The 22,637-nt window shown below is 40.8% G+C and overlaps 2 protein-coding genes across 2 annotated transcripts in view; one reads left to right on the top strand and one right to left on the bottom strand.

Moving 5' to 3' along the window:
- The window catches only part of LOC117823907 (inactive serine protease 35-like), a 94,256-nt gene extending 87,071 nt beyond the window's left edge, over window positions 1-7,185 (top strand). Inside the window, exons 3-4 of the mRNA XM_034699182.1 lie at window positions 4,236-4,347; window positions 4,902-7,185. Of these exons, the coding sequence (XP_034555073.1) occupies window positions 4,906-6,309 (1,404 nt within the window). The 5' untranslated portion in view covers window positions 4,236-4,347; window positions 4,902-4,905 and the 3' untranslated portion in view covers window positions 6,310-7,185. The remainder of the gene's footprint in view (window positions 1-4,235; window positions 4,348-4,901) is intronic.
- A 1,417-nt stretch (window positions 7,186-8,602) lies between these two features.
- Window positions 8,603-22,637, bottom strand: part of LOC117823906 (clathrin coat assembly protein AP180-like) — a 31,121-nt gene continuing 17,086 nt past the window's right edge. The window contains exons 17-26 of the mRNA XM_034699181.1: window positions 20,375-20,473; window positions 18,013-18,255; window positions 17,313-17,399; window positions 16,699-16,779; window positions 12,547-12,633; window positions 11,315-11,376; window positions 10,524-10,577; window positions 10,286-10,363; window positions 10,088-10,199; window positions 8,603-9,874 (exon numbers count right to left, since the gene is read on the bottom strand). Of these exons, the coding sequence (XP_034555072.1) occupies window positions 10,113-10,199; window positions 10,286-10,363; window positions 10,524-10,577; window positions 11,315-11,376; window positions 12,547-12,633; window positions 16,699-16,779; window positions 17,313-17,399; window positions 18,013-18,255; window positions 20,375-20,473 (878 nt within the window). The 3' untranslated portion in view covers window positions 8,603-9,874; window positions 10,088-10,112. The remainder of the gene's footprint in view (window positions 9,875-10,087; window positions 10,200-10,285; window positions 10,364-10,523; window positions 10,578-11,314; window positions 11,377-12,546; window positions 12,634-16,698; window positions 16,780-17,312; window positions 17,400-18,012; window positions 18,256-20,374; window positions 20,474-22,637) is intronic.

The following is a 22,637-nucleotide window of genomic DNA, read 5'->3' as shown; positions in this document are numbered from 1 at the left end:
TAAACAATGGAGACAAATGATAATTCTTCCTGTTGGCTGGCCTCCAACACAAACATTTATTTAATCCTTTTCTGAGCTGGAGCTTCCTCTGACTGGATTTTATCCAATAAAACTAAGTTTCTTAAATCCACAGCATTGTTGTCAGTGAGAGCAATAGTCCAAATGATGCCTTGGCTGACCTAAAAATACTGGAAACCCAAATCAATGTTTTCCAACACTGCAATAAAGGGTCTTCATATACAAAGGAAGAGGTATTTAGATTTTTAGTTAAAACTCAAAATACTGTCATGATAATTTTTTGGTAATGGGTTAAAAAAATGCCTGTTTATTGTATTTCATACAGTTTTCATTCAACCATCCAATCACAGGAAATGTCACTTGGCAGCAGTGTGGCTGTGTACACCTAACATTAGCATCGAATATGGGTCCTGTAGCCTATTAAAGGCTCGGCAGATTATTGTTGTCTACAACTGTTAAATGGACCATTGCTGTCTGTTTTGAGACCCAGTACTGTAGTGCAGGTTGTTAATAATCTATTTCTGTTGGGGAGATTAGCTCTGTGACAACTATGCACTGGTTGCTACTACAGAGCTAGCATTGAGCAATGTTTTCATACTTTTAGAACAAGTAGGGAAATCTTAGATAACATAACGTTTTTAAACTAACTTCTAATAGCCAATCACGTTGTAACTCACCATCCAGTGACAAACTGAAATGATGATTCTGCAATGGCAGAACTTTTGCTTCCTAACTGTAACATACATTTTTATTGTGCAGTGGACCGAGGCAGCTGTCCATCGAGATGCCATCAGGTACGACTCTGCAGAAATATCCTCAAAAGCAAATGGAGCTGTTTGTTTTTTAAAGCAATAAAGTTTTATTTGTACTCAGAAATGTTGTGGTTGCTTAACCCTCCTGTTATGTTCGTTTCTCAGGAACAGCAATAATGTTCCTGGGTCAATTTAATGCGGGGCATATTTAATTATCCAAAAGTGTCAGAACCCCAAAAAATCCCAATAAACATTATTTAAATCTCTAATTCCATTACTAACCACTTTTATCAATATTTAGTGCAATTGTGTTCTTTAATTGTCACAGATCATGGTTTAATGAGGATATCTCACTTGTTTTTAATGAAAATTCATGTTAAAAGGGTGTGTGTGTGCGTGTGGGTATGAGTGGGGTGAAATATGTCACACAGTTGCAAAGAAACATTTAGTATTTGACACTTCTGACCCCTTTTAGCCTCCACTTTGACTGCCGGGTCAAATTGACCCACAAACAGTTTATCTATAAACATGCAGGGGGGGGGGTGCAAATATGTGAAATCAACCATTTTCATTTTGTATGTTGGTTTCACCTATTAAGCTAAGCAGAAGAAGTTTCATACCGAAAAAATACTTTTAACAATTTTGGGGGGATTTTTGAACTTTAAAAAGGGTCAGTTTGACCCGCAACATAACAGGAGGGTTAATCAGACTTTCAACAATGATGCCCTGAATGCATCTTCACTATTTCAAGCATCAAGTCCTCAAAAGTACAAACATCCAAGTAGACAAGCACACAAAAAAGAAACACATGAAGATTAATACAGTATATGCTGTGGCCATTCACATACGTCAGCACTCCAACAATGTTCAAGTAGTCCAATACAAAAACTCATCAGGCTCTTATTTTTGAATACAATACAGTAGCTGCCAGACTGAATGCATTCATGATCAGATATGTCATCCAGGGAAGAAAAAGATCACAATGATGCAAGTGATCAGCCGGGTTGTCTGTGGGTTGTTGAAGAAAGCTGTCATGTCCAATTTTCTATGGAGGTGTGTGTATGCAAACACCACAACAGAAACTGAGGCAAATTCCAGCAGGGACTCTGCCAGCCACCTGCTGGGCCCAGGAGGAGTACAGAGATGTGCAGTTTGTTGAGTTCTTGTCAGTGATGGTTTGTCAAACCCCTAAAGCAGGGATGGACAGGCTCATGGCAACAAGCCAGAGCAGAACCAGAAGTCTCAATTTTCCTGTACCACCTGCAGGTAACACTGGACACACAGAGCTGTCACAGTCAGAAGGCTGCCCTAAACTCTGTGCATCAGATGCATGAGGAGTTTACTAGCCAGCAGGCCGATTGTCCAGCTGTGCAGTTAGGTGAAAATCTACAAGGGTCTGACAAGGCCAAATACAACACAAAACTCTGGCTCAATCCAAAGTGCTGCCAGTTTGGCTTGAGGATGATCACAGCAATGTTTTAAGTAACTCCCACAAAGAAGCAGAAGGACAAAAACCCACAGCAGGGATGGAGTCCAAGGAGGCAAGAGGTGGATGTCCAGGAGGGGAGGAGATGTTGAAAGCTGAACTGATTAGGTGATGAGTAGGTCTCTCTTAACAAAATGCGTGTGACTAGAAACAGGGAATAGGACAGTCTTAGACCTCAATGCCCTCTGAGAAGTGAGAATTAAGCAAATATGAAACCTGCAAATGTTTTTTTACACCTTGTCATGCTGCAGCCTTGAAGACTTCACACATGCATGTCAGTGTTTGTCGAAGGGAACATTTATCTCACAGTAACCCCAACATTAACAGCATGTTTGCTTATTAAAAACAGAACAAACACCCTATAGATGATCATATAAACTTCCCCCCAAAAATGTTGTATTTCTTATCTCATTTGGTCTATAATTAGATAAAAAGGTGTAGATATGTTAGCTGCCCTGAAGTTGATCTTTTTACATCATCTTTATCAACTGATTGGGTCTGTCAGCTTGTTATGGACCTACTACCCTTGCAAGACAGCAGTTGACAGAGGTTTCTTCCAACTTTTAAGAAGCTCTTATAATGCTCCGCCAATAAATCAACAACTGGATAAACTCCTGAAGATTGTGTAATGAGACCATAGACTGTATAAAATATGGACGTAGTATCCGTGACGTCACCCATATGTTTCTGAAGTGCTGCTTTGAGGCCAATCGTCGGCGGGAGCCATATTGCTGCTGTGGAGCCAGTGTGGCGTAAAGAGGCGGGCTTTGAGCCTCCTAGCCAACAGCTACAGGGTTCCCGCTGTCAGCTGTGCCTCTCATTGGAAGCTTGTAATCTCAATCTCAATATCTTCGAAATTGCTGCGTTAGAAAAAAATTCAGCCACCTCTCAGTGTGTGCCGATCGAGAAATGAGCTATCCAGACAACACTCATCTTTTGTACCGGGCTGTAAACATGTTTATTTCTGCTGTAAAGATCGTCTTTTTTTAATTGGTGTGTATGTGGTTTCCGGTACTTCCGGAGCCAGCCTCAAGTGGATCTTCGATGAACACTTCCGCATTGGACTCATATTTTTAGACCGGAGGTTGCCGCTTGGATGAGACAAGAAGTCTGCCATGATGTTGTACTTAAAGATAAACTTTTAACTCCAAACTTACACATTGTTAGACATAAAAACTCTCAGGTGGTTTGAAGAACGTAATCCTGCTGTCCTTCCAAATGTGTGTGTGTGTGTGTGTGTGTGTGTGTGTGTGTGTGTGTGTGTTGTGCATAGGTATGGTTGGTTTCATGCATCTAATCAAGCAGAAAGAAGTCTCCACTCTGAATGAACTCTTTTTGCCTGAAGCAGGGAGACACTTGTCAAAATAAACCAACAGGAGTTAAAATATAGGTCCCTCACATCTCAGAGCGATGGTGTGTGTGTGTGTGTGTGTGTGTGTGTGTGTGTGTGTGAATGTGTGTGAATGTGTGTGTGTGTGTGTATGACTGTGTGTGTGTGTGTGTGTGTGTGTGTGTGTGTGTGTGTGTGTGTGTGTGTGTGTGTGTGTGCTGAGTATCTGGACACACTTCAAACGTCTACTGACATAAATCTAAACTTACATTTTTGACCACAAAAGCACCGGACAAACACGCGCTGAAAGGCAACATTTTGTCGCTTGCTCTCTGTAAATAGCTTCACATCTAAATTAATTTCTCCTTGTTGAAAGAATCTCTGTTCTCTGTGTGTATACCCAAAAGTAATAAAAATATTTGAGTAATAGGCTACCAGGGAAAAAAACCCCACCAGTATTCGCTTCACACGGCTCCACACTTGACCTAAATGCTAAAGTCATCACATGATCAAAAACTTCATTCATGCAGGCATGTATCCCTTTAGCTTGACTCCCCCCTTCTGCCTGTTTGCTCGTCACTTTTTTTCCCTTCAGAGTGAGATGCAGATCTCAGAGAGGATCTCAGCATCAGGGTTTTTTGCTTCACAGGAAATGATGGACACCAGTCTTTTGCAAGCTGCAAGCAGTTTGGATGGAGAAGATTTTGTATTGATGAGAGAGACACAATTATAAGCTACAATTTGTTTGAGAGTTTTTGAAGGTCGGTACATTTATTTGTTTCAAAAGTGTTTTTTTAAATGAAAGTTTTCTGTTCTCTCACCCTTTATTGTTGTTTGCTTAAGCTTTATGCTTTGTCTATACATTATCTTACAAGTGATGTTAGAGTTATCTTGAGTTTTCAGACTTGCTAATGTCTTTTATAGCATAAAGGTCAAGCCTGTAAGATTTTAAATATTGGCATAACAGCAGACTTTATTTTTTACTTTTTATAATTATTAATGTTTGAAATAACTTTGTTAATTTTTGTGGGATTAAGTGACAATTATAATGCCTGTTTTTTCTGAGATATAACATAACTTTTAATTCAGTTGTGGACACATTTGATATTTAAAGCTCAAACATGCCACTTCAACAGTTTAGTCGGGTAGCTTGTACGCCCTCTTCTGGCCAAATGCTGCATTACAGCATAATAACTTTTGAAGCATCATATGGGTTCCCTCTTGACCTGATGAATACATTTGAGATATTTGTTGTGATTTAGAAGATTGGATTAACTAAGCAATTTTTTTGTGTCTGCATTCATTTTATTTCTAGAGGGATGGGACTCAATCACTTCCTGTTTCTGCTGCTCTGTGCAGCCGCCCTCACAGCCTCTGCAGTTTTTGGTAAAAGTGAGGGTAGCGAGGCATTAAGGTGGACCAGGCAGAGCCTCCCAGTGCTGCAGGACACACAAACAGAGCTTTTAGACCCTACTCGTTTTAGAGGGCATGGGGAGGAGGAGGAGAAGGAGGGGGAGGAGGGGAAAGGAGGGGCAAAGACACTATGTGGAATAGAGTGTCAAAGCAAACACACACCTGTGGACCAGAGTGAGCAGGAGAGGTTTCTGGGATATGAGACCATGTATGACAATGGCACTCGCATGCACACAGATGTCAGTTTTAAGGGTTTTAACATGACAACTGGAGGAAAACCAAGACATTCACCAGCTCACACCCGAAGGAGAAGGCAGGTTTACGGACCAGACGGACGCTTTGTGATCTCTGACTCACATTACATCACAAATTACCCTTTTTCAACAGCTGTTCGGCTCTCCACAGGCTGCTCCGGAGTCCTCATATCCCCAAAACATGTTCTCACAGCAGCACACTGCATCCATGATGGGAAGGACTACCTAGAAGGTGCAAGAAAGATCAGAGTCGGGGTCCTACAGCTCAAAACCAAGAAACGTAGAGGGGGTAGGAGGAGAGGAGGGCAGCGGAGGGATGGTGAAGCTGAAGGTGAAGAGCGGATAGTGGAGGAAGGTGAGGAACAGAATAGTATAGATGGAGATGTAGAGAGAGTGAGAAAGGGAGGCAAAGGCAGAGGGCGCAGAGGAAAAAAAGAGGGTGATGGAGGGAACGTAGAGGGTAAGCGGAAAAGACTCAACCGCGTAGGGCGTAGTACTGAAAATAGAAAGCAGCCTGCTTTCCGTTGGTCACGAGTTAAACAAACAAAAATACCCCAAGGATGGATGCAAGCTGAAAAATCTCCAAACTCAGTGTCCTCTGACTACAATTATGCAGTACTGGAGCTAAAACGACCCCTCAAACAGAAGTACATGGAGCTTGGTGTGGCGCCCTCAACAGCCCCCCTCACCCGCATCCACTTCTCAGGCTACGACACTGATAAAAGCCTGCGGGACGGGCCAGGAGATGAGAGAGTGGTGTACCGGTTTTGTTCAGTGTCAAACGAGTCTGATGATTTGATTTACCAGCACTGTGACGCTCAAGTTGGAGCCACAGGCGCAGGTGTTTATATTCGTCTGAGACAGGAAGTGGGGGACACAGAGAGGAAGGGTAAGTGGCAGCGGAGGGTGATCGGCGTGTTTTCAGGTCATCAGTGGGTGGAGGTGGAGGGAGGTGGGCAGAAGGACTTTAATGTTGCAGTGAGGATCACTCCGCCCAAATATGCTCAGATCTGCCACTGGATCCATGGAGATCCAAATCTCTGTAAAGAGGTGTGACTGCAAAGGATCCGCAAGAGAAAACAGGAGACTCAAAAGACTTTAAAGACGATGTCCCCAAACCTTGGCTCATGAGTAGAAGCTTTCTGAGTTAAAAGTAGAGGCTTTGTACAAAGAAGCTAAAGTAACTGTAAGCAATGTATTAGCTTTAATCCTGCCAACCACAGTGTCATGTCTCTCCCAAATGCTGTCCCTGAAGTACTTCCACATCCAATGGCATCATGGTTGCATTACATACTGTTTCATGTACGTCTTTTTCATTAGCCCTACATCATCCTGTGTCCAACATTTCAAATGCTCCTAAACATTTTTTATAGAGTATATGTTTTCCTACTGCTCGTCTAACAATATATGTCTGTTTGGATTTTTTTTCTTTTTCCTTCATGGGCATTTTTGCCATCATTTGATAGGACAACTGAGGAGAGACATGAGGAAATGTGGGGAGTAGAGAGCAAGGGATGATATGCAGCATAGGATCAAGGCCTGCAGTCTGTTGCACCAGCTGTGCGTAAGCTCAAACGTAGCCTAGTTTGAATGTAATTTCTCACTTAGGATGAAGTTTTCACTCTACTAACGTTTTGGAGCGTTGCACCAGCTGAGATAGTTCCAACGTAAGCCTAAATTACAACTTAATTCTTACACTTGGCTCCTAGAAGGTGTAAAGTCCTCCGTAGAGTATATCGGCTGCCATGGTGCGTCGTTTTGAAAGGTGGGATGATTTGGAGGATGAGGAGATACAGGGGGTTCTCCCAGCTAGATTATGTCTGCAAAGCGATATCCAAGAGAGAGATTACATCCTTTGGAAAAATATGATGACCAAGATTTGCGCTTCTTGTTGTAGTTGATCATTTTACCACTCCATGTCACTGTTATTATAGACACTGCAGATTAAGGATTTAGGCTATAGTTATCACTTTACTTTAGTTTGATTTCCTCTGATTGGCTGCTGGAAGTGTATACGTCATATCTGCGACAATGTTTTGGTTAGTTGGATGTTACGGTCTACTAGTTAAGATTAACCTTACGTCTCTGTGGTGCAACCAAACAATGACACAACTTAAGTTACAAACTAACTAGTTTCAACGTATGGTTTAGTGAGGACTTTACACTCTAACTTAGGACACAACTTGCGCACTGCTGGTGCAACAGGCTGCTGGAGTCAAAACTGAGACTACTGTGAGGAGAGCCGCAGGCTCTGTACTTGGCTACTAAGCCAAACTAGCGCCACAGTTTGGGTTATTTTCAGAAGAATACTAAAAATAAAATGTATTTATATAATAATAATATTAAGAAACACTTAATGATGCAGGTTTTAAAATATATTTATGTGGGGGAAGTATGTGTTTGAATCTCAATAATAGAAACTTTTCATTTAACCAGGTCAGTTTGGATTCACAATAGACCTACATCAACAATCAAAATTATGTTTCAGTTGCAAAAAATATTTTTCTATGGAATACGTAATACAACTTAATTCCTGACAGTTTGATCAGAGACTTGGTTTGTTATAGTATGTAGTTGCAGCTAATGACAGACATGAGGAGTCAGCTGTCAGAGTCTGGGTGAGCTCTTCTTCTTTTATTCCACATTTCCAGATCTGATTTTGCTCTGACTTGGAAACTGACTGGGGACATCACTTTAAGTATTTTGTCCAATGTACAAAGCTTTTTTTTTGCATACCTTATGCAGTAGTGCTCCCAAACACTTGATCTGTAAAATGTAATAAGGCTAACACAAACATTAGGAAGACTCACACTTACATGCAAGGGTTGAGTTGTATTTGTGATGCAACCATAATGTCAAGAAGCTTTTTATGTTGCATGAAAGTGATGATATGAGTACAAAGATAACTACTTTATCAACCAGTTGGATGTCAGTTATGGTATTCACTTTTGTATGGGAGCATATATGAGTTAAGCCAGTGCTCGCCCTTTTGTCATTATTGCACTTACTTTGTCTACACATAATATAAATGTATTTTCTGATGTTATAAATATTTTATTGTTTATCTGTTATAGAATTTTCATGCCACAAACATATTTTCTTGTTCATGCTGACAACAAATAAAGATGTTGAATTTTCAAACAAGCTGACAGAGGCAGAACAGAGATAAGTGATGAGCCGTGAGGGTCATTGTAATCAGTGTATTTGTCTTTTATTGCATCTCATTTGGACTCACATGCAGGTGGGGAGGGGGCTTGAGGGAAAGAGGACGATGCCATCCATAATAACCCAAAGAAAGAACAACAAAGCCTTCATTTGAATACTTAGCAAACAATATTTATCCACATTCTTTTTGTTTGTATGTGTCATCGTCGTCTTTATTTTTCTTTCAACACTCTGTTAATGCCACAATGGATTAAGATACAGTCACTTTTGGAAATAAACAACACACGGAATATCCAGCGTATACTTGAGTGCTTTACAGTGAGAGTCCTGAAAACCTCCAATCACCAAATGTACCGACCGCTGAATGACCCAAAGAGGACTGAGGCCACGTTCCAAACATAAACACTAATGCTTCCAAGTCTCTTTGATTTCCACCCTCACAGAAAGTAATGTGAAAAAAGAGACAAAGAAAGGAGCACTCTGAGGGTACTAAAATGCATCCCAGTTTGACTTGTGTTGCATGCTATGATGCAGTATCACACCATACCGACAGATGGCGCAATAGTAAACACTCAGGGCAAGGTTTCCATCCAATACTGCCTGATTACAGATTGAGATGTATGTACAAAGAAGGCGGGATTTTTCTGTCTACTTGCCATGTAATTTGACATAACTAAAAATATATGATACATTTTTCTCCTCACAAAATAAAGAAAATATGTGTAATCTATCATTTAAAATAGTCTAAAATGCATATGTCAGTTTGAACACAGTTCACAAATTTTTGCATGTTTCACACAATCCCTAAAAAAAACAAAGAATAAAAGAAACAGAACACAGTCCAATGATAAGTCCAGATTTGCAGTGCAAGATGTTATCAGGTACATTTTGATTCAGAGCTGCTGACAGGTGGGGAGATGGATGGCCAAGCAGATATAGGTACAACCAAGTTTTAATGACATAAACATAGCTCAGTATTAGTTTGGACAACAGGGCTAGAGGAGTGGGAGTGGGGGGTTGGCCAGTGAAGTTACACACACTGAACACAGTCCACATTTAACAACACGGTCCTTGTTTGGGAGATGCGCAAAGAAACCAACATATATCCATCATTTCAATCAGCTGATACGCAGAAATCCAGAATGAATCTAAATACACATTTATTTTATTTTTTTTGTCATTTTTCCATAGTATATTAAGTAAAGGTTAACACTGATATACACGCACACCCACACACACATAAACGGATTTATGTTTTCTGTATCTAGGGTTCACATTCACAGTTGTGCTACAACATTAGATAAGAGGGGCAGGTTGTCTCAGGGGGAGGGAGGGCAGAGATGGTCGATGTAATTAATGGCTGGTTGGCTGAAGATGCTGAAGGGCGTGGCCAAGGGGAAGGCAGTGGGAAAGTGCAGACATCCACATCCACAGAGCTCCAGACACAATGACGAACCTACAGAGGAGATTGAAAAACATATACCTGATTGAAACAAGTTTAAGGCCTTGTCAGAGAGGAGATGAATCGAAATGTGGCAACAGGAGACTTCCTGACTTTAAGTCAATACAATGAAGACTATATCTCTAAATTACATAATTACAAGGTTAGGGTGGGTTTTCATTGGCTTTAAAGTTAGATCGCAGTTTTCAGTTTTCCATGTCTTTATACCTTGGGGGTTTACAGGTTAGTCAGTCTACATGAAGTCCTTAATATTGAGGTCATCCAGAGCGTTCCTCGGTGGTGGGGGCTTCCTGGGACTCTGGGCTGCTCCAGGAGACATCTGCAGACACATTTTCCTTTAGCACTCTACTTCTGCCGTAATCTTAAGCAATTAAATTGCCATATCATTATCAGTGAGTGAGTTACCGGTGCCCCAGGGGTCGCTCCTGGCGCAGGGAAGCCTGGTCTCGCCATCGGCATCATGGGAGCTCCTGGTGCCCCAGGCTTACACAGAGACAGACGAGAGGAGAAAAAAAAGTATGACACAATGTCGAACATCTGCTGGGTTTGAGGGACACCTGAGGGACTCATTGTCCATCAATGTCTAGTAATGTCCAGACTGTGGCAGGGACATTACTAGACCGTACTGGACTGGTGGTCTTACCATGCTGAAGCTGGGGTAAGTCCCCATAAAAGGAGGGACACCCATTGGTACGGTCTACAGGTGTGGAGGGGAGGGAAAGGAGGAGTTGGGATGTTACAAGACTACATAAAAGACAGACAGACACATAATGCAAACAACATACACACCAAAATCTTAAAAGAAATATGACAGGGACACAGATTCTGAACAACCAAAGACAACACAACAAACAAAATAGAAACAAACAAACACAACTAATCCTAACGTAACTGGCTATACATGCACAAGGGTTCGTGGAGCAGGGGAGAAGCTTTTGAGCAGGAAGCCTTCAGCTGAGAGTGTAATTTCTGTTGTTGCAAAAAGGGCAACCGAATTATCCATAAGAAGCAAAATGTGTCAGTGATGTTTGCATTCAGCTAGGAGGCGGAGAACCAAGTAGCTTTCCTGGACTCTTTCAGGCTTATAAATAAATAAGAAATTAAAAGAGAAAGAAGTTGTATCCAGGCAACAGCTTCTTAATTTGGCTCTAATATTTGCCACTTCATAACTCTCCAGTAGATGTTCCAGATATATAAAAAAAATACCAGACTGCATCCTAATATCTTTGTTTCTGTGCTTGGTCTCTTCTAGTGTATAAAGCTTGCAACAGGTCTTATTTCCCCTTCCTTATCTGCTCCATCAGTTTGCTTCATTTATGATTAAACCTGGAACCTGGAGAGCTAGATGAAGGCAATGCTTGTGATTGCTGCGATGCCCTGTCTGTCGCTGCCATGCGTCTCCACTCCATGCTATAAGACACAGACAACATTTACCATGGGAGCACCCCAACATGGGGGAGCTACCTGAGGAGCCGCTGGGGTTCCCATTGTGAGATCTGAAAGAGAAAGAAAAGAGAGATACTGCAACATCACTGTTTTCATTAGCTAACATAATGAAGAGCACGTGTGATAATTAAAGTTAGAGGTTATAAAAAAAAAGGACAAAGGGAAGTGAGTTAAATTGATGAACAGAAATACACTTATTTGCTTTATTGACAAGTTTGATACCACAAATATCCTTTTGAGCTGAAGCTAGGAGTTGATTAGCTTATTAACATAGAATGGAAAATTGAGGAAACTGCAAGGGGCTCTGCTATAGATCAGCAATAAGATAATCTATAACTTAAAGTGGCAATAAAATAAAATAATACACGTTTAACTGCAGATTTGGTCATTTGACCCCCCTGTTATGTTGGTTTCTCAGGAACAGCAATAATGTCCCTGGGTCAATTTGACCCGGGGCATATTTAATTATCAAAAAGTGTCAGAACCCCAAAAAATCCCAATAAACATTTATTTAATCTCATTATTAACTCCATTAATAACCATTTAAATCAATATTCAGTGCAATAGTGTTCTTTAATCCTCACAGATCATGGTTTAATGAGGATATCTCATTTGTTTTTAATAAAAAATTCATGTTAAAATCAGAATCTGACCCCTTTTAGCCTTCACCTTGACTGCCGGGCCAAACTGACCCACAAACAATATCTATATCTATAAATGCAAGGGGGTTTGCACATTTGTGAATTCAACGATTATCATGTTATATGTTCATTTCACCTATTAAGCCAAGCAGAAGAAGTTTCATACCGAAAAAATACTTTTAACATTTTTTATTTTTTTTAACTTAAAAAAAAGGGTCCATTTGACCCGCAACATAACAGGAGGGCTAAAGAGTTTTGGACTTAGTCAGGCTAGCTACTACTTCCTTTAAAGGTTGATATGCTAAGATAAGCTAATGACCTCTTGTTGCTAGCCTGGTACTTAAATCAAAAATGTTGGAGACAAACATGATAGTGGTGTCAGTCTACTAACTGAACTTTTTCCACGGAGAAAAAGAAGCATTTAACTCCAAATTACTGTCTATGTTGAACAGAAATCAGTGTGGCATCAATCTTCTAATTCACCTCTCACAAGAAAGCAAATAAGGCATTGCCCCAAATATTGAACAATCAGTTTAACTCCACATCCTGGACATTGCTAGTAATCTAAAGACTACTTACTACTCGCCATGTTAGCCATGGAGGTGTCAACATCTCCCCCCTGAGGGGTCAAAGTGGGCTTCATTACATCTCCTAATCCATCAAATACTACAGAGAAGGGAGGGGAGAGGGAGGTCGGTGTTAGCATCCTTCAGCCCTTACACACAACCACAAGTCATTTATGCTTACTACTCGGGATTACCATGACAACCAACAGATGTCTCCATGACAACAGAGAAGAGATAGGAGCATTGGGAAGTGAACTAGAGAGCCAATATTATAATATAAAGAAAATATTAAATGAGCCGTTTCAGGAAATTTGGTGTGTTAGATTACTGTTGAGTCAGATATTGTAATATCTGTAATAGGAGGCATCTGTCAGTTGATCACTACTATTTTTTTGCAATATGGACATAAGAAATGAGGCCTAGTTTAAAAAAATATCCCCATGTGATCAATTATTATCACAATTTAGACCATTACTGTGACATATAGTGCTGCATCTTACCACATGAACAGTCTGAAGAGTATATGGGTGTATTTGGATGATTATGTGTGTGAGTGCTGCAGAAAATATGATTAGGGCAAAGGCACAACAGCTAGAATGAAGCTAAGCTAAGAAGCACTGCATCACACTCTCTCTGTAACCATAAAGCGTCAGTAATGGAAGGGGACAGTGCAGCTGAGCGTGCCGCCTTTCACCACTGCAATGCAGCAGTGCACTGTGGGAAATTAGCGTGTTAAAGAGCAAGGGAACTCACCCAATCAAATGGCAGGAAGCAAGCAATGAGCCAGCCCAAGAGCCAGATGGAGAGAGAGAGAAAGAGAGAGAGAGAGAGAGAGAGAGAGAGAGAGAGAGAGAGAGAGAGAGAGAGAGAGAGAGAGAGAGAAAGAGGAGTGAAAGAGGAGTGAAAGAAGCCAAGATGCCAGAGAGAGGGGAAATAGCAGTGAGGTTTTGAAGGAGCGGGTGAAGATGAAACCATCAGAGTTTATAGCATGAATAATAGAGAGAGAAAGAGAGAGGGGGAAAGAAAGGGTTAAGCCTTCAAGCAGTAGTATTGCAGACCATCAGTTATTCAACATGTAGATCAGTGGCACAGGACAGGGAGTGATGGGAAACAGGTGAGCAGGGCAGATGAAAGGAATTCCTGAATGACTTAAAAAGTCACAGTAGTATTATACAGATGAGGTGATGCAATACGACATTAACATGACCATATATGGACACGGTTTGAATACACGGGACTCATCACTGACTTGACTTTACACCGAACATATAAAACACTTTTTACTTTCCATCTGTTTATTGATCTAATTATTATGTTATATTTATTACATTGCCTTTTATATTTTTTGGCTTTTATGCCTTCATTCAGAAAGGCTAGGACAGTGAATAGAGATGCTGGAAGGGACAGTGGGGAGTGTCATGTGGGAAAGGGGCCACAGTGTTAGAATCCAACCTATCCAAGCTATCTGCCCTGTATAGCCTGTCTGTACATGGGGCGCATAATTTAACCAACTCGGCCAAACTGGCACCTCAAGTTTAAAATTTTTGCCTCCAACTCAACAAATACAGAAGCCTGATTAGTGGACTAAGCTTTGAATAGGCAATTAAGTATCTCTCGTGCTGTTGTTTTTAAAAATAAACTTTCTCACCAGCATTTCATGACTTCATGACTTTGGATACGCAACAGTCATAAACATAATAGAAACTTCATGCAAACAGGAGCTGGTTATGTTGAGACACCAAACATGTGGTTGGATTTAAGTAGGCTAGTTACTTAACTGACCACTGTGGTGTATCTAAATAACACGCTACCTCACTTACATTAGATGAGTTCATTACATTCGATGTAGTCAGTTTAATATTGACTATTTGATTCAGGAATCAGACTGTGGTCCCCTGGTTAAAAGTCGCATGACACTTCCACTGCCACCCCAAGTGTACCTCCCCACTCTTCTTACTAGCTAACCTGACATAAATACCACATAGAAAAACTAAGTGAGAGGAGTTCTCAAAATGACTCGATAGGGGTACTTAAAGCATCCTATTGTGACCCTTTGAACCACTCAAAAGCAGCTGCAAGTTCATTATTATATAAAGACTCAGTATTGAGTGTCATATAAGAATAAAAAATGTAGACAGCAAACACTCATTTATTTAATTCACTGTTACCAATTTTAAAAGAAAGCAGCTGTTCAGTTTGTTCGCACAAGATACACAAATCAACAATTAAAAAGGAAATAAGTGAAGTAGCTACGAAGAAGACATTATCAAGACAAAAACGATACATCATGCAGTCATTGATGATTTCACAATTGCTAATGTCATTGATGGATTATAAAGCACAAACATGTAAAAGTCTGATCTATTCCTCTAGTTACTGTCAACATTTTGTAGGTGCTATTTTAAAATATCTCACACTGGAGATGAAAAGATTGAGATGCTGGTAAATTATTCTCTGACATTGATTTAAATAGGTGGCTGTTATTTTGTCGTGTCACTCACATAGTGGGAAACTCAAATCATGAGTATTGTGTGTTTCAGATTGTAATTAACAAAAGGGAGTTAGAGAGTTGTCATCATTTTGTCCCTTTCGACTGATAGGCAACCAATAAGACAATGGGATGTGAAAAATTACAAACATAGAGCCATGTATCCAGGGAAACAACACATTTGATAACTCATTATCTAGCATAAGACAACAGCTAATGCTAGCATTTTAAAGCTAATGGGACATTACAACTTTCTTAAGTAATTCAAGCAAGACAATCAGATAGCAATGTTAGAATTTTGCCACATGCTAGTTAATATCAAGCGACAGCCTCCAATCCTAAAATATGAAGCCAATGCTGAAGTGCTAAAAACTGCAGTTCATTGAGCGACAACTTTAGGCCGGCTCCAGAAACAACAAAGAAGATATTAAACTTATGACTTTTGCCTAAATAAGGGTGTAGTTGACTTGACTGACAGGCAGGTACCCTATATCTAGCAAAGAGGCTAAAGAGCCGTCACCCATCTGTTTCTGAGTGCTGTTTTGAAGCCAATCAGCGGCAGCCATATTGGAAATGCGGAACTCAACCAGGCAGAGTGTGACGTAATGAGGCGGGGTTTGAACCTCCTAGCCAACAGCTATATGTTCCCATCCGGGAGTCAAGTCAGTCATGTCCTTATTTGGGCAAAAACTCGTAATCTTAATATCTTCTGAACCGTCACGTTGGAAAAAAATTCACCCCCTGTACAGTGTGTGCCGATAGAGAGATTAGCTTCGTAGGGCCAAGCCGTTTTTTGAACCAGGCTGTAAACATGTTTATTAATGCCGCAAAGATTGTCTTTTTTAAATTGGTGTCTATGTGGTTTCCGGTGTTTCTGCAGCCAGCCTCAAGCGGATTCTCGATGAATTGCAGTTTATAACATTCCCGCACGGGCTCCATAGTTTGAGACCGGAGGTTGCCGCTTGGTCATACTAGATCGACCAATGTTAGGTTGAGTCAGCATTTCAATATGACACCCGCTGATGATAGGCTCCAAAACACTGCTTTGGAAACAAATAGCCGACATCACAGAGACTAGGTCCATTTATAACACAGACTATGAATATATTAGCAAGACAGTGGCTGAATGCAAACTTTAGCTGTTGTCTGATGGTAGCTAATGTGTGGACAAAAATGTTGTGTAACATTTGCTCCAGTTTTGTCTTTCAGTTGTTGTTTCAGATGCTGATCTATCTGGAAGCTGATAAATGTTAAGTATCTGCAGGGTTCCTTACCCTGATGATAAAACTTGAACACAGCAGTGTATTAGCATTTAAACTTTCCACAATCACATCAGAGGTAAATGGCTACTCTGTGAATAGAGTCAATAGAAATTTTACTGAAGCCTCACTGTGCCGTGCAGCACTTCTGTGAAGGAAACAACAAACAAAACCAGCCTTTGGGGCTTTGTAGGGGTTGTGACTACAGATACATTTAAAGCCTCTAAGAAGGATCAGGAGAAAAACCCCAACTGTGACTCAAACATCACCCTTTGACAACGCCAGTAGAGTAATCCATCTATGACTTTACCACAGTTTTTCATAATGATGAAAACATTCATTTGAAATGTCCACTACACATCAGTACTCCCTTGTTTGTGCACATTATGCATGCAGAAGTCTGAAAGACTGGTTTTACCTGACATGAGTTCGGCACCAGGGGCAGCAGCGGGAGTGGGAGCAGCAGCAGCAGCAGCTGGGGCATCTCCTCCTGTAGACTCTGGCAGTGGTCAATGAGAAATACACCAAACCATGCCAGGTCAAAGCAGGGTGAGCAGATTCCATCGCAGCATGAGGGCAAAGAAGTGGTAATAGTCAGCCTTGTCCTTCACACTGGTGATGCCAAACAGAGTGCTTGGAGTTAGAGAACAAGTTAGTGACAGTATCAATAGAGAAGAATATCATAAGAAAACAGGACACACAGCTTTTACAAATTATAACACACACTCACATTTGCGCGCACACACATATCTTATAATGCCAAACTTAAGTGACCTTCGGCATCACCAATCTATCTAGTGTGTATCACTTTTTGCATCATCACTGTCAACCCACACAGACATAACTCCTATTGTTATATGATGATGTGATATGAAAGCAAGACATGATGAATCTGATAAAGCAGAGAGTGCAACAAGCCTCTAATAATACAATTTGTTGCAGATGTTTCCCATGTTCTAGTCCTCTTCCCTGACAATGCATTCAGGAACAGGGGGAGCAGAGTGAAAGCAGTTGTTAATTTGAGTTACCCACCACCAAACAGGTTCATGATGGCTCCCGTGTCAAGTTTGGGTGGGGTTGCTGAGGAGAGGATGGGGGCAGGGGAGCTGAACACATCTGCTGGGAGGGCAAGGTGGAGATGGTTTTTAGATCCAAAACACACTCACGCATACAAACTGTAACTGTGACTCAATATAATGCACATTACTCATTTGCAATCGTAGAGCACGCAGTTCATGCTGGAATGGGAAAGGAGGTAAAATAGTGATTTAGTAAACAATTCAGACAGCTCAAGAGCTCTTTGCTAAGCCACATGTGAGCAATCTTATTTCCTTTTATTTCCTCCCTGATCAAAGCCAAGGACAAAGCTGAAAAAACAGACACGCCAAGACAGGAAATGAGAATGAGAGCACGCTAGAGACGGACGAGTAGGAGCAATAGGATACCTGCTGTAAACAAGTCAACACTGGGAGCGGGGTCTGCTTTGGTGCAGCTCGAGTCTGGCATGGAATCAAAAATATCTACAAACACATGCGCAACGAGTGAAGAATAATGATATGCTCAGTCACTCTAAAACAGTCAGGGTGATCACAAACATGTGCAAATTCATCTGATTAAACATAACAGGAAGAATAAAAAGAAGAGGGGTGTGACAGGCAGCATTAGAGGGCGTTCAGTAAGATGCTAAAGATGTTAAGAGGAATCCAAGACCACACACATCTCTAACGTTTACCGCTGAAAAGGTCGGTCGCAGGGCTGGTGGCACCGGGGGATATGGGAGCTGAGATAGTTGCGGTGGTGGTGATGGTAATGGAGGTGAGAAATGGTGATGGGGAAGGGGAGGGGGAGGGCATCGCAGAGCTAAAACAGGCATCCAGGGTGCTACCGGGGTTATTATTCTCCGCTGTCATCATGCTGAAAAGGTCTAGACCAGGAGACGTCACATCAGTGCTACCGTCCGAGGAAGCAAAGGGGTCTTTGGGGATGGGGGGAGAAAAGTAACACATGGAGAGTAAGGATTAATGTTAGTGACTTTTCTAAACAGAAAAGACATATTTAAAGTTTCATGTGATGATGATGGAAACATGAGAGTTGAGGAGGAGGAGGAGTCTGAGAGGAATAAGTGGAGAAAAAGTGAAAAACTCCAACATACTCCTGCTGTAAGTCCAAACAGCTGGTGCTAAAAATAGAACGTATAGAGTAAAAAAGCAACAAAACCCCCAAAAAATCAGATAAACCCTGAAGGGACACACCACAACTTAACTACAATCAAACCACATGACAACCACCAGCAGCCCTTGTCAGTGCAGACAAATGCACACATCTTCTGATGCCAAAACACAAAAGATAAGTAACACCATTGTCTTTGATCACCATGGGAACAACAATAGCACTGTCCAGACACCAGCAGTAATGAAAAGGAAAGCTGCAAGCCAACTGTCCGTGCATGAAGATGAGATAAAACGCTGATGAAATCCTGAGCCCCAAAAGAAATGTACACACACAAGATGCAACACCACTTTGTGAAATTATTCCAGTGCATTAACATTGTTGGCAAAACACCTCTCAGGATACTTCTCTCTTTTTTCTTTTTTTCGTTGCTGTCAGATTTAAATTGGAGCTGTTGCTGCAGTAGTAGCTTAGCAAGATTTCTCTATATTAAAAACTGAAAACATTGAGTTATATTGAATGCCATGATTTGATTGGCGCAAGGCTTGATGGCTTCCCTTTGTAGAGGCCTGAATAATCCCAGTCTGGCAACAGTATGACTATAAACTCATTCAATTGGCTCATTCACAATGAAACAAGGGGTATTTACTACACCTTACCTTACAACAACAGTTTGATGAGAAGATATGTAGCACTCTCTTCCTTCATACATTAAACAGGAAGCTAAATCTATTAAGTGCAGGAAAACCACTGGAAACAGGAGGCAGGGTTAAAACGGCTAGCCTTTTTCTGTCTGAATTTCCCATATGCATATTTGAAGCTCACTAATTAACACTAACGTTTTACCCTGTAGGCCAAGAGAAGCCCGGCTTCCCCAGAACAGTTCAGATTACTTTTCCGTGCTGTTGCTGCCGTCTCTAATCTTCTACATTTCTCCTTTTACAATCAGCAAAACAGCACCCTTCTAAATTTTAAATGTCTGAATGTAACATGTTAGATGTGTGGTGAAACTATGTTTCTGGTCATGTCCCTGAAGAAGTAATGTGCAGTAAGCACCCCTTGGTTCATTGTAAATGAGCCAATCGGGTGAGTTTATAGTCATAATGTTGCCAAACTGTGATTAGTCAGAGCTCTACAAAGGGAAGCCATCAAATCTTTGGCCTTGCACCAATCAAATCATAGCATTCAATATAACTCAGTGTTTTAAATTTTTAATATAGAGCAATCTAGCTAAACCACCACTACAGCAACAGCCTAAATTTGAATCTGACAGCAAGGAAAAGAAAAAACAGACAGATTCAACTAGGAAATTAGGCGTAGGCTATGAATGTTTCCAGCTGATTCTTTTTTTAAAGTTATATTTTTGGCCTTTTTGCCTTTATTGTATAGGACAGCTAAAGAGAGAGAGAGAGAGAGGAATTGTGGGGAGTGGAGAGCGGGGGAAGACATGCAGGAGATGGTCGACCGGCAGGGAATCGAGCCAGCGACCCCTGCGACGAGGACTGTAGCCTCTGTATGTGGGGCACTTAGACCACTAGGCCACCAGCGCCCCCTTCCAGCTGATTTTTTTTTAAATCAATTTGTGTCGAGAAGTTTTAAATCTGCACTTGATGGGTATTTACTGGATATGATTGGGCGCCATATTCTCAAATAAAGGTAAAAAAATAATGTTTAAAAAATCCCACTGTTTGTAATTTAAAGCTAAATGTGTTTAATGCTATAACTAACAGGACACCAGCAGAGATGATCTTTGTCAGCAGTTGATGATCCATTTAGAAGACATCCCAAATATAAAAAAGCCTTGTTCTTGAAACGCTGCAAAGACTTTAGCAAAATTTCAAACACCTACACTGTACAGCTCTGACACTTTTACTCTCACTCAGACAGACACACAAACACAGACAGACAGACTTTCTGTCACCCACCAGCTCCAGCGTTAGTGGCAGGGGCGGGCGTAGTGGCGGCCCCACCTTCAGCGGCGGCTGCAGGAGCCTCAGTGGCAGGAGCGGGTGTTGAAAAGGTATCTGAGGTTCACACAAACCCCAGCAGAGGAAAGAGACACCCAGAGAAAGAGATAGAAAGAAATCAAGATGAAAAGAAAAACACAGAGTCAAACAGTGTAAGGAAGGAATAGAGATATCAAAATACTTGAGGTAGACTTAGAGTAGCATTTGTTGTGACGTAAAGTAAACAAGCATTGAAATCAGACATCAGTGACTGACAGGTGAATGAACAAATGGGAATACAGACAGGAGGCACTACAGCAAGGATTAATCTACTGCACGGAGAGCAGAATAAGCTTGGAATCTACAAGTGTTACAGCTGCCATCTGTAACGGTAGCCATGTGACAGGGTTGGACAGAATTGCTTTTCGCCAAGGTCAAAGAAAAGCATGACTGCCAATCAAGCAAGATGCATGTGGAGAATGAGTGCAGCAGTATGTTCAAGCTGATCGTGAGTGCATGGCTGTACTAATCTACATAATGCAGGAATATCAGACTATGTGAATTATTGGTGGAGGAATGTTGTGTTAGTGTGCATATATGAGACAGAGAAGATTAAGATAATGTGTTCTTGTATATTAACATCCTTTTTGTATGAAACCCCAAAGAGGTCATTGTTAAAGAGAAAAATAAGTATAAAATAAATAACCACAGGAACAAATTTGTGTGGTATTAACAATTAACCTATTATTATCGACTAAACAAAATGATCAAAACACAACTCATTTCAGGAAATGTTATTTCATCATTATTTCATTTTTTACACTTTTATCATAGATTATCAATTATATTTATGTCATAATTCAGTTCCAACCAACAACCCTTTAGTTTCACATTTCAATTGATTCTGACACTTTTCATGACAGCTGAGTTATCATCCGTCACTGCCCTCTGGCATTTTAGCCAACCACATCCCTCTTGTTAGCTAAAAAGATGAACTCATACCAACTTTGGTCGGTTTGTAATATTGTTTAAGAGAGCATATAGCAGGTCATACTTAAGCAGTGATTCTATAAATGCTCCTTTAAAGACACGTGACAACAGAGTTGAGCTAAGACCAGCTAAGAGTTAAAACCAATATATCTGGTACAGGGGGCTAGCTACAACTGCTAACACTGTAGTGTGGTGTTTAAGCCAGCAACCCAGCTATACAGACCTGCTGAGCGAAATAAAAGGGATTGTGAATTATTGTGCATGTGTGTGTGTGCATGCATGCTTTTTCTTTACAACATTAGCCTTAAATTGGTATATTCATGGTAACTAGGGTTGCCAACTGTACCGTATTAGCCGGGACATCCCGTATATTGGGCTAAATTGGTTTGTTTCATACGGGACCTCAATTGTCCCGTATATTGACTATTAACTCTTGTAAATACAACAGACTGCACTCTACAGATCCTAGATCAGATAAAACGGCAGTGGCAGATCATGTGCCAATCACACCGCCTGTTATCCAATCACAGGCCCCCTCACGTGCATCAGTTGTATTCAGCACAAATGCGCCAAGTCCTGCAAGAAAGTGTGGAGAGGATTTTCTCTCTGATGGCCATTAAATGGTCAGACTCAAGAAGCAGATGCAGCTCAGAGCTGATCAAAAAATGAACTTCAGATATCTGTAAACTGTGACTTGTCATGTAAAGACTTCTCTCTGGCTGTGCAAACAGACAAAAGACTGCTTGAATCAGTCAAGAGCAGCAAAAAGTACACATGGAAAAATATAAAATTTGGTGAGTCATATTCCTCTTTTGCGTTTAATTTTTCTTCTGCCTGTTTTTGGCTATAAAGAGCCAAATTGTGGTTTCTTTGAGGTTTATTCATATGAGGTTACATATACAGTAAGGATTTAAGGGAATAAACACACTTTCTGCATTTCCGGTTGAATCAGAATTTGAATATACTCTGAATTCACACATCATGCTCACACAACCATGGCACTGTGCACCTCTCCCTTATTCAGTAGTGAGAAAGTTGGCAACCCTAATGGACCTACAAAAATCCAGCTAACACATAACTACTACAATTAGAGAAGGCATGGACCCAAGTCAGTCCCAATGAGATCCATATTAATTTTTCCACCTTTACAGCAGAAAACTGTAAATACCTTGTGCCTGGGGTACGCTTGTTTCGTTATTCCTGAGAACTGTACTTGCGTTGTAAAAGCTAAAGACTGAATGCTGAAGTTAGT

Source organism: Notolabrus celidotus, chromosome 13 (assembly GCF_009762535.1).
Source record: "Notolabrus celidotus isolate fNotCel1 chromosome 13, fNotCel1.pri, whole genome shotgun sequence".
NCBI lineage: Eukaryota > Metazoa > Chordata > Actinopteri > Labriformes > Labridae > Notolabrus > Notolabrus celidotus.
Note: the sequence above shows the minus strand (reverse complement) of the source record. Positions and strands in the feature narration are given on the sequence as shown.